General features: G+C 36.5%; 1 protein-coding gene across 10 annotated transcripts in view; it reads right to left on the bottom strand.

Moving 5' to 3' along the window:
- CSPP1 (centrosome and spindle pole associated protein 1) overlaps positions 1–12,434 on the bottom strand; it is a 57,879-nt gene extending 45,445 nt beyond the window's left edge. For 6 of the 10 annotated variants that reach the window (XM_080610944.1, XM_080610953.1, XM_080610952.1 and 3 more), the window contains exons 1-5: positions 7,343–8,183; positions 5,857–5,953; positions 4,500–4,600; positions 3,793–3,816; positions 1,253–1,333 (exon numbers count right to left, since the gene is read on the bottom strand). In XM_080610944.1, the coding sequence (XP_080467070.1) occupies positions 1,253–1,333; positions 3,793–3,816; positions 4,500–4,600; positions 5,857–5,953; positions 7,343–7,474 (435 nt within the window). In that variant the 5' untranslated portion in view covers positions 7,475–8,183. Of the gene's footprint in view, positions 1–1,252; positions 1,334–3,792; positions 3,817–4,499; positions 4,601–5,856; positions 5,954–7,342; positions 8,184–11,344; positions 11,361–11,692; positions 11,878–12,296 lie in introns of those variants that run through there. The other 4 variants (XM_080610949.1, XM_080610951.1, XM_080610950.1 and 1 more) reach the window with 4 other exon arrangements.
- Between the last annotated feature and the right edge of the window lie 153 nt (positions 12,435–12,587).

The following is a 12,587-nucleotide window of genomic DNA, read 5'->3' as shown; positions in this document are numbered from 1 at the left end:
ATAATTTGGAGTTTGAGACTTTTTCAGAACAGCAGTTTTCACTTGAGTTCTCACCAGGCTCCTCATATGGCCAAACATTATTGCCAGCACAAGAAAGGCAGCAAGTGTAAGTAAGCACAGCAAGGGCAAGACCAACACATTCCATACCAGAAGTCTTGTGTCAGATTACAACAGCATAGCCTCAAACACAGAGCAACATGCAACTCCAAGGAAACATAGGTTTAAAAAAATTAATTAAAAATAAATAAGTGAAACAAAATCCCCAAAGGTGCAACAGTCCAGTTCTCCTCCAATAAGATAGTTTCTCTTTCTGCCTTGCATCTCTGCTGGGGTTTGACAAAAACCTAACAAACAACCAGTGGTGTTTGTTGAGACAGCAAAAATATTTGCTAAATTACAGTGTTTCTGCTGTTTCAACATCCTGGATCAATTTACAAGCAAACACAAGAAAGGAACTGTGAATACAAGTGAACAGTAGAAGGGCAGAGGAGAGGTGACCCCTGTAAGATTGATTTAGGTGTTCACAGAATCATACTATGCATCAGAGGAATAGATCAGAGCTTAAGAAAATCCACATATGCATGTTGAATCTTCATAGTCTAACCTCCATGAACCTCCAATAGCAGAGAGACAGTTATGGTTAATATCCTTCTCCAACATATGAAAGCAAGACCATAAACTGGTAAGAAATCTCACAGAAACCAAACATAGGGAGAGAATGCGTACTCCTTCGACAAAGCACATTAGTATCTGTATTTTGAAAGAAAGATTGGAAATTGCTAAGTTTCCTATATGAACAGCAGGCAACATGTGAAATACCAGATCTAGTTCTGATAAGAACTGATAAGACTATCACTGTAGAAACAGCTACAAGCAAATATTTTAAGATTTATCCCAGGGTGCAGTAGAGAGTAATACATTAGAAGAGGATTCATAAGAAAAACAATGTTCTTTATTAGATCAATATTTATTGCTGAACAAAACCCAAGCACAATGAGAGCTTTTGAAAACATCAGGTGCCCTGCAGCCATGAATTGGAAATAGCAAACCTCCAAATAGTATCAGTGCAAATTTACACATCTAATTATCTAGAAATTTAGAGTACAGGTAACCCAGGATTATTCTAATGACCACCTCCCAAAAACATTTATTTGTAAACGTTGGGGAAAAACAAACAAAAAAGTGGACAACAGTTTAAATATTCGGGTTCTTTTTCAAGTTATATACCACTTAATTTCCTCCACATATTTACCTTTGCAGATTTTCTCTCATCAATAGGAAGAGATAATCCCTGAGTATACGGATCTACTTCACCAGTAGTCTGATAATTTTTCTAGGTTAAAAAAAAAAAATATATATATATATTTTAAATATATATTCCATATATTCTAAAATACCAAATCTTACTTGCTAAATACTTGCTAGGAAGTAATATTTTCTGAAATAAATCTGATCAATTAAATAAAAACTGAAGACAACCTTCGCATTTTGAAAATGTAGGATGATCTTGGAGCACATGAATGAAGTCAAGGAAAGCAGAAAGTAAAGGGTTTTGTCACACTTTAAGCTTGAGTTTCAAAGTTTGTCACTTCATCCCTGTTACACTACTTCCATGATCACATAAGACAGTCTTCCTATATTAAAAATATATATTTTTATTCAAAGAAACCACACCAGTAATCAGTTCTCCTATGAAGCAGAGTAAGCACAAACACACGTACAAGCATGAGAACCTTCCAAGACACTACTTTCCCTAAAAAAAAAAAAAAAACAAACAAAAAAAACCCCACCATATGTCTACCTCTTATTTTAACAGATGGAATCCATACTAACACTAGCACAGCCACCACTCTGCATCTCAACACTATGTTTTCTGCAACAGCAGTTCCCAAACTTCAGGGTAATGACCTGTCACCAAATCTTGTAATTCCTTACGGACCATCAGTCACTTTCAGAACAGAATTTTTCATTGAAAACACTATGTGGTTGCTCCATACAGCTCCCTGGGCCGTGGCTTGGGAACTAGGCTGTGCAATACACCAAAGTATCGGCCTTTCAAATCAAACACCAGTGATGGAACAGGTCCTCAGCTTCCAGGTCTAGTGGCTTCTTCCTACATCACTCATTTACTAAAAGCATCCCCAGGCCATTCTCAATCACCTATGTTTTATAAATCTGATTATCTTTAATAAAAAGATCATCTATTTGTGTGGCATGGGCTGATGACAGGAATGGGTTAGATACGGTATTTCATTAGCATTGTTTCCTTCCATCCTTTATGTAGCTTAAAAGCTTAGAGGCATGTCAACACGTAAGCACTCTACCTGTTCCAGTGCAAAACTACATCATTATGAATTACATTTCACAACTAAACATTGAAAGACTTAAGGGATTTAATTACCATGCAAACATCCAAGCCCTAAGCCAACTAGATTAATATAGGAACTAAATTATTTTTACTAGAAAAAGTAAATAAATTGTAATCCTAATTATTAATTCTTCTTGAACAGATCTATAGAGATTACTTTTTATCTTAAAAAGGTATTTGCCAAAAATCAGAAGCTAAGATGGAAACTGCATTTTCTACATAAGCAAGACTAAGCAAGTTATTAACCAAAATATCACAATAAGAGCTGCTAAGAGTTGCGCTATCTCTTTAAGCGATTGTTATCCTACCTCTTCAGCAGAATTACAAGCTTAATATAGCTAACATGTACTACATTAATAAAATAACCTGTAAGCTACATTAAACTGTACATTAAAAACATAAACTGTACAAAATTTGTACAACTGAAGTTCAATTGGGAATAAAACACTAGAAATTTATATTAAACTATATTATTCGGGTACTTTGGTGAGAATTACAAAATAAATTTTTACACAATATTCTAACTTTGAAATTAATCTGAAGTTTAAGATTAAACAAGAAGCAACAATTATATAAGCATTATTTTGATAAGAGGTTAAGAAGCCTGTTTTGCTGTTGCTATTACTACTCAGGAATTCTACTGCATGCTAATATAGCTAACTTGTATCACATGCATGTTGTTCAAAGCCTCAGAAAAACCAGAAGGCTGTGTTTCTACCACATTATCTCCCAGTTCTTTTACTCAAGTTGCTTAATCTGAACCACCTGGATGGACAGTGTTAAATTTTAAAATTATATATACTTGACAGTATAATGATATAAATAATAAAAAATTACTGTAATTGAACAAAGCTTGCAAAGATGTGTCTCTTGTATTATTTTTTCTTCACAGTACTTGTATTCTCACATTCTGGCCACTAGGTGTTGAATAACTGCTCCTACTGCTTCCCTAACCACCAGTGTCAGTGACAAGGAAGAAGAGCACCCCAGCTCTGATTCCAAGGACATTTCAGGGTTTATGATTTTATTCCAGCTTTGTAAAGTATGTGTATAAAAAAAAAAATAATTAAATATATCTGAACTGGTAACATCTATGGAACTTAAGTCCTGAAGCAAATGTCTACTAAACAAAAAAGTTTTATGAAGTCAGCATTAGACAGCAACAATAACAATTGCAAAGGAAAAAAAAGAAAGCAGCAAGTGTTTTAAAATCTTACCAATGGAAATAATGAACTTAAGTAATCATTTGCACAAAGCCAACAATGCTGTTAATCACAACTAATCACTATGGCATGCACAATCACATAAAGCACAATAAAGTAATGATTTTTTATTAATTCAAATTGCACAAAGCTTTCAAAGCAAAAAGTGACTAATTTGGAAAGAAAAAAGAACAAAAATAAAAGATATTGCAGGCACCCTACCTTTCTTTTTGCCTGTGAAATACCCTAAAAGTCAGGGAAAAGATACTATTCAAAAAGAGTCTTTCATTCAAAAATATTTGACTTAACAAAAGACGACTTCTCTTAAAACCAATCCATTTTAAGAACTAAGATAATTAGCATTTTCAGACAACAGATATTATCTGGTTCCTGATTTGTTTCTGTTTTGCTAAGAAGGGATACAGAATATTCCCAAGACTACAACATTTCACACGTACCATTTCAATTTTAAATTTACTGTGACGTTTAATAAATCATGCTAAGCAGAACAATTTTATTTCTACCACTGAAAAGAAGCTGTCAAATGCAGTCACACTAATTATAGGAATATTCTCACTGAATTACAGACCACACAATACATAAGTATTTAAGGAAGCAACATGATATTTTAAATTCTTAAGAAGATACTAAAAAAGTAGTAGATACAAATAAATTAAACTATTCAGGATAAAAGATACTAATATGTAGCCTTGCGGCAGCAAGATCTATGGAAGCCTGGAATATACAACTGTTCTGAGCAGTGACGTTTTGAAACTACTGTTACTAAAGTCTGCAAAATCAGCCATGGCTCATAATGAATGCCTTCCGATAAAGATTTTCCACAGATTTTACTCATTTTCATTCAATTAAAATGAGCAAATTCTTTTAAAAGACTCGCTAAACACAGGCAACCAGACAGGAAGCTTTACCTGAGAAAGGTATCGCCTATAATCTTGTCGGAGTTCCTCTTTCAGTTTATGTTTTTTTCGTTCATATTCTTCTCCAAGAGGTAAACTCAAGCCATAGTCACCTGAAAGGTTAGCACCATTAAATATTATTAGTATACTATTTTGTATCAATACAAAACACATCCTGCATCTGGAATTTTATTAGATATCAGCAATTAAAAAAAATGAACTGCGCAACCAGTAATTACAAAACAGCTGAAACACAAAACGTCCTCTCTCTATGAGCAGTTGAGTGGAAAACAGAAAAATGGATTGGGTTTTGAATGTTAATTTTCCTCTAGTCCTTGTGCTTTTTCTTCCCACGAGGGGAAAAAAAAAAAAAAAAAAGAAAAAAAAAAAGGAGCAAAACAACATAAACAGTATTTGGATAGTTTGACAAATAGTATAAAATAACCTAAATATTGTACATATTCTTTTGCCAATGTATGCTTCAAAGGAAATCTCCTTTGACATGTTAGTTTCTAAATTACTCTGATATTTTAAGCCATGCGAATCACCTAAGAAAACACACTTTGCAAGTAGAAAGAATCTATTCATTTAGCATGAAGCATGTGAAAAATATGTGGCTTCCACACAACTAGAAGGAAGCTGGCCATATGCTGAAAATCATTTTTTCTTTCCACCTCAGTGTTTTTAATTGTAGTAGACCCAAAATACACAGTTAGTACTTTTCCAAGATTACTCTCAGGTCTCATAAAAGCTGCACTCCCAAAACATAATGCCATGCAAGTTGGCATCTTAAAGTACTTTGTAAGAAATATCCTCTGCCTCAGAGGCCCACCTCTGTAACCACTTTCACCATTCTCCAAGGAACAAGTCTCTGTTTAATTTAATCAAATGAAATTACACTGCTTTAAAGCAGAACCAGCCAATAATATCAACAACCATCCACTGATAATCAAAGGTGTTCAGTGCCCAGATTATTATTACAAAACACACTAGTTTTGGTTGGGATAGAGTTACGTTTCTTCATAGTAGGTTGTATGGGGCTATGTTTTGGATTTGTGCTGAAAACAGTGTGGATAAACCAGGGATATTTTAGTTACTGCTGAGCAGTGCTTACACAGAGCCAAGGCTTTTTCTGGTTCCATCTCACCAGCGAGTAGACTGGGGGTGCACAAGCAGTAGCATAACTACAAAACAAATTCCACACAACCCAAAGACATTTGGAAGACTGAAGAATTGGTACTCACTTGAATTATAATGGTTATCTTATAATTAAAAATCCAAAGCAGTAATTCCCTTCCGAAAATTTTCAAAGGTAGCTGAATACTAGTTAAATCTAGAAGACATATAAAAAAATATATATATACTGTACCTAAAGAATAGTTCTGTTGACTATTTGGAGGTATATTTTCTTTAGCCATGGATATTAACATTTTGCTAGTCTCGGAAAGCTTCTCTGATTCCTTATTCTGAAAACAAAACAAAACACTTTGCTGCATCACAAGGTAAAAGAAATATCACATACAGGAACAACATTATTAACATAATTATTAGCACTGTAGAACAGAGGAATAGAAAAATTGAAAAAGATGCTGGATTAACACAGTAAGCAAGTTATACATTTCACTAATACCACCAAAAAAAGTAGCTCTCCTTTATAACACAGGAATTATCAGTTCCGTATGTTCAAAGTATTTCATGTCATGAAATATGTTGACAATATATATTGCGATTTATTTCATAAACTGTATGTCATAATCTACAATTGTTTCATAGTTTACATGTACCTTTTCTGTTTGTTTTTTTTTTTTTTTTTTTTTATGGGGGCTGATGAGACATACTGCACCCTGTTTGAAATTATGAAAGAATTACATGGTATTATGGTCAAGTTTAACACACCTGTTCCCTGTAACTGTACTTTCATCATGCAGCTCAGGACTTTATCAAACTATAGGCTGGAAACATTCTCCCCTTTAAACTTGCTCTGAGCAGAGGAAGCAAAACTAAAGGAAGCCCAGCTCTCCACAGCCCCCTAAGAACTAACTTTCTGGAGTGAATTAATAAACCTTTCTAGAAAGAATTATGATAACTAGGTAAAAATACTTTTATACATCCTTTTCCCACAGAAGAGGAAAGATGAATTCTCATAACATTCTGATAAAACAAAAAAGGGAGTGAAAGCAGGATATTAAAATTGCTGATAAAAGCTCAAGCTGTTTGGGGCTTTGTAGGTCAAACAACAGATAAATCAAAACTCTTTTTTTTACCAAGGACTTGACTTAGTTACTGTAACAGTTAGCTAGCTTGAATTATTTAGATGTAGCTTTTTGCCAGGTACTGGCACTATTACACAACTTAGTGGTGTTTTGCAAATTATAAAATTTTTATAACTTTAGAATTAGGTACTAAAATTTCTAATAGGAAATTTGTGATAAGAACAGATTTTGTTTAATTGATTGGATTAAGTAATTTGCCTTTTATATTTCCTAGTTTCTGCAAAAGTAATTTTGAGGATATTTATACCATCCATCACCAACACAATACCCATGCTCTGGAGTGGGCTGAGAGCAGATCCCTGCTTAGTCACCTTCCCTAGGGACGAAGGAAGGAACAATAATAACCATTTACAAGAGTTTTTCCACTTGTAATACACAAATGTTACTGTATATGCCTAGTGGCAAACAGGTTTTGAAACATCTACATAAAAATAAAGTATTTAAGTTAGAAATTACTTTAAATAGATAAATAATATATACTTGAACTAAAAGTACAGTTTGAAAGCACAGCAAAAGTAAGCTTACATCAAGATCCAAGCAATAGACGTGTTTAAATTTGTGAAAACTAGTTAATACTCTTACCCTCATTTCCATGTACGGTGGGTCATTTTCAAGTTCTGCCTTATCTTGCGCCAACTTGGCCTTCTGATCTTCAATAAATTTGTCTAAATCATCCGCCATCATTTCTAAGGTTATGGAAAAGACATAGAACATGGAACCTCCAAAATGTAAAGATCCATTACAGTTGCTTAAGACAGTAGTTAAGTAATGTTCAAGTTTCTCCCTTAGAACTACAAGCCATAAGATGTTTGCTAGGTCAGTGGAACACCTGAACCAGGAAACCCATCCATGGACGTTTCTTGATGTAATTCACTTGATTACTTTTACAGAGAGAAAGTTCAAACATTTCAGATTATAAGACTGAAGGTATTTCTCTAATTTTTTTTTTTTTTTTCCTAAGTGCTTTGTGGTTGTTTTTCGTTGACTGCAAGTCTACCAGTGGCTCTTCACACTAGCACAAGCTTATTGCTAGTGAATGATAAAATCAAATCAGACAAAAATAAACAGGATAAAGGAATTGTTAAGGAAAAATAAAAATACAAAAAAAGTACAAAATACACATATACTCTAAAATAAGGAACAAATCATGCAATTAATTCTGTGCTTAACTTACTATCACAAGAAGTCTTAAAAATCATCAAGCTTACTCAAAACCAAAAAAAAAACACCATTTAAAAAAATAACCAAGAAAAGAAAAAATAAAAACCACCACAACCAAGCATAAAACACATGCATAGTGTTTCTGGAGTTGGAGCCAACAATGTATCATTACCTCCCGTACCAACAAAATAGCAGAGGCAGTAAGAACAGCTTCAACCCCGCAATAAGCATGGATACGAGGCAGCACTGACTTCCAATCAGACAAGACACCCTTCTGTAAGAAAACACGTACTGAGGAGCAGCTCATTACCTTGCTTTCATTAGTTGTGCATCTTGCCTGTTTAACTGAAAGCATCTTATTTGTGCAATTTAGTGTATATTGCTGCTCCTGGACAGCCTCACAATAAAAACTAAAGTCAATCAAATTCATGACAATGGAACTGTAGAGAAGTTAAGGCTCACACTCAGACTTCGAATATTCTTTGTTAGGATAGTCTTGCCAGGACTAAAAATACTGCAGATCTGCATACTAAGTAACCATGAAAAGAAGACAGACCAAAACAAAAATAAAGCCTACTTCATCCCAATCCCCACTCAGCACTTCCTCCAAATCCACTGGATAAGCTTTGCAAAACCAAGCCTACAGATAAAAATCCATACATATATTCTACACTTAAAGGAAAGTTGAAGCTGAGCAGAGAATTATGACCCTCAATTCCTCTAATACTACCTAAACAACTTAAGCAAAAGGATTGCTTATGCAGATTCCTCAGCAATCCCATACAGCATCTGAACTCATTCTGCACAGCAGTTTTAGTAAGGCTAATTCAGTATCCCTCTAAAGCCTACAGATTGTATGAAATAAACAACAGGCCAATAACAAAAGTACATTAGAAAACACTTTCAGGGAGAGGATCAAAGAATTTAGAAAAAATAAAATAACAAAATCAACCTCAAAAACAGGGGAATAAGACACTTCATAGGTAAACATAGAAGAAAGTATCCGAAGAGACTGAGATAAATGCTGACTAAAAGTAAGATGAAGAGAAAAAATGTCAAAATTCCACCAGATAAATTCAAGTAATTGCATGCTAACTTAAGGAATAAATCTGCTTGATATATTCCTTAAAACATATTCAACTTTTTCTCTTATATTAATGCCATTTTTTATTCATAATATGAAATTATAATATTGTTAAAGAAGGCAGAACTAGGACAACCTATTCACAACCCCTAGCGATAATACAGGACGGTTAATTCCAAATATAAATTCTCCCATCTGATTTGTCCTAAATCTTTAATCTCATTAGTTCTGCACACTGATAAAGGATAAAAGAAATCTAAAAGAGGGTAAGTTTTCAGGCATTGATAAATTTTATTTAGCCTACTAGATTACATAAGAATAAAGAAAAAATCTTTTCTGAATGGGTGAAACAACTTGTCATACTAAAGAATTTAAAAGTTGGTCTCATCATCTATCCAGTGTTGCATAACCACCAAGAGGAAAATTACTTCACGTAGAAGAAGGAAGCATTGTGAGAAGTCTTTCCAAAAGTTCACGGACTTTAATATCTGTATTACTTCTATTAAAAATAACATTTATAAACTCTAGAACTGTTTCCAAATCACCGTACTGGAATGGTACCAAACCTATTCTGAGAGATGGTACAAGGAGAGGTATATTTGGAGTGTTTTCTGTATCTAGCACAAGTAACACAATGAATATTCTATCATTCTGCACTCCAATCATATTGCTCAGAGAGCAATCTAATAAATTAGAAAAACAAAGACAAAACAGTTAAAGTTGAACTACATAGGCAATTCAACTGGTGTGAAGAAATCTTACAACTCTAGACTCTGGAGAACACTGAGACAAATAATGCTACAGCACTAATGATTCAGCATACCTTTAATACAGCTGAATAACCAGGAAAAGTGGCCAAATGCCTCCTAGAACTCTTAGAAAATATAGAAAATAGCTAGACATTTGTTTCTTATATCCTTCTGCTGGAGTTGATCTTAAAATATGCACAAACCTTATGAGATATGCAAAAAGATTGTATTATACTGAAAGAAATGAAAAATTAAAAATGATTACATATTCTAAGCAAAAGACTGGCAATTTGAATGTGATACATACACTGCAAAGTTCAAAAAACAAACCAGTATGTAAGCAAATAACTTACTGAATATTAATCAATTTTATCAACTACTGTATCAAGTGACAAGATCATGACTAATCACAACAAAGAAACATTATGTTTCTATCTGAAAAGAGTGCTAACACAGTTCCCAGTTACGCAGCGAACTATCTCAGAGGTGACAGCACTAAACTCACAGCAAACCATCAAACTGGCTTCACATGACCGCACAAACATACCAAAGCACAGCCTGCCACTATAAACCCACTCCAATTCAAAACAAAAGCATCCATTTTCAGTTTAGCAGTATGTCTGAATGCATTTGGTGTATTTCTAGACTCTTGTAACTACTAGTAAAAGTAGCAGCTTCAAAAGTAAGCAAAAATGCAGCTCCACAAGCATGTGCATAGAGAAAAAGGGAAAGTTAGAACAGGCTGTAAACATCTGAAAACTCAAGGATAAACCATAGGTCCGCAAAAATTATGAGGTGCAGACATTGTACTTTTCAAGTTTTTAGGAAAACAGAATATTCTGAAAAAACTATTGGGAAAAAAAAAAAAAAAAGCCTGACAAACCTATCAGCTCTTCCTTTCACTCTTGCATCTTTAAATCCTGTATCTTTAATCCCAAAACACTGTATTATTGAGAGTGAAATTCCATTAAACATACTTCCACTATACACTTAACTACTGTCTGAAAATGTCCCATAAAAATAGTATTTTCTATATGTTTACTTCCAAGATTTCTGGTTTTCATAAAATCTTTTTTTCCTCTTCAACTGGAAGTTTTCACTCTGAATAATTAGTCAGCCATGTAGACTTCAACTTAAGCAAGTATACCAGGCAATAGAAAGCATACAGATATTCAAGAAAATAAGTCAAGCTTGAACGTGAGATTTTTACTGGATCTATGGCCAGAGTTAATAGTGCACATCTCTGTATTCAAGATATACAAAACATCTATGTGCATATGTATTGTATCATATGTACTATACCTAGCTGTGTATTGTGTACCAACTTCATCATCTAAAGCAGTGTTTACTGCATTCCTTTTTATTCTTTCTCTTCCCCTCCTACTTTTCTTACAAAAATGGGGAGCAAAATTTAAAACCAGCATATAAAAGTAAACAGATTTCACCTCTCCTGTGCTACCATAATACTAAATCACCACCAAGAAAACTGACAAGATGGCAATTTCCACCTGTATGAACTGCAACAAGGGTGGTGAGGAGGAAAGTGCTTTTAAAAAGCAATTATATGCTACGTTTAATAATTGTGCTTACAGATTATATGGTCACATAATCATGTCATTGAAAAGTACTTTTTAAAGTCTCAAGCAAACTCCCTCAAGTCTCGTAACAGCCATCACTGGGCGCCCCCGGGAACAGCATTTACAATAAGCTCTAGCTGTCACAGATATGCTTGCTCTACCTTCCATCTTCGTTTCGTTTCAAATTCTTACCTGGAAAAGGCACAAAAAAAAAAAAAAAAAAGAAAATCCAGGGTCTGGACGCTCATAATTTATAAACTGACTAAATGAACATGACTTCTTCATAACATTGAAGGCAATTAACCCTTGAAACAACCAAACAAGTTTCTCGAGTTACTTCCCCTCACTATTAGGGGCTTACCTACTTTCCCAGAACACCCCTTGTGATACAAAAGGGCATCATTTTCGGAAGAACCCTTCAGAGTCGGGACAGACAGTTTCTCCTTCTCGAGCCTGACAGCTCGGGCCAGCGCCTCTCCCCCACCCGGCCTGCAGCGCCGGCCGGCACACGTACCGCCTCCCTCCTTCCCTCCTCGGCAGCATTTCTCGGGCACTCCCGGAAGCACCTGTGCCCCTCGGCCCCGGTGTGAGGCGCGGCGGGGCGGGCAGACTGCACCCCAGGCTCAGACCCTTTAAGAAGTGCGGCGCCGTTGTTAGGCAACGGCCGCACAAACAAATTGCTCCCGCCGGAAGGCCCTGCAAACATCGCTGCCCCACAGGGAGGCCCAGACCCGACATCGTGGCCCGGGCCGCGGCACCCCCGCCCCGTTCCGCTCCCTCCACTGCGCCTCCCCTCACAACCCCTCCTGGCCCGTCCCGCTCCCCGGCGAGCCGCCCTCGCCCCGGCCGCCGCCCGCCCCGGCCTGTGAACAAGGCAGCCCCTCGACCCCGGTCTCTGTGTGGCGGGGCCAGCAAGCCAGGCTGCGTGGGGTGCGCTCCCGAGTGCTGTCCCGGCCTCTACTAACCGCACACCGGCGGTCGCAGCACTCCGCGTCCCGCGCGTTACCGCTTCCCCGGAAACCGACGGGAGCGCCGAGCAGCGCCCCCTGGTGGGGGCCTCTTCTATCTCGCCGCCTCACAGGGCGAGAGCGGGGCAGTCCCAGTGCGGCTTTAACAGGTGAACAGGAGCGGGAAGCAAGGTGGTGGCGGCAATGGCAATCTCCTCTCTACGGAGGGGTCGCCTCCTGTGACACACTGCTTGGCCGGGCGGCGGCTAGTATGGAAAACGCACTGCAGCCCCCGAACGCCTCCGCTAG

This window comes from Psittacula echo (assembly GCF_963264785.1).
Source record: "Psittacula echo genome assembly, chromosome: 2".
NCBI classification, from domain to species: Eukaryota; Metazoa; Chordata; class Aves; order Psittaciformes; family Psittacidae; genus Psittacula; species Psittacula echo.
The sequence above is the reverse complement of the archived record's forward strand: the minus strand, read 5'-3'. Positions and strand labels throughout refer to the sequence as shown.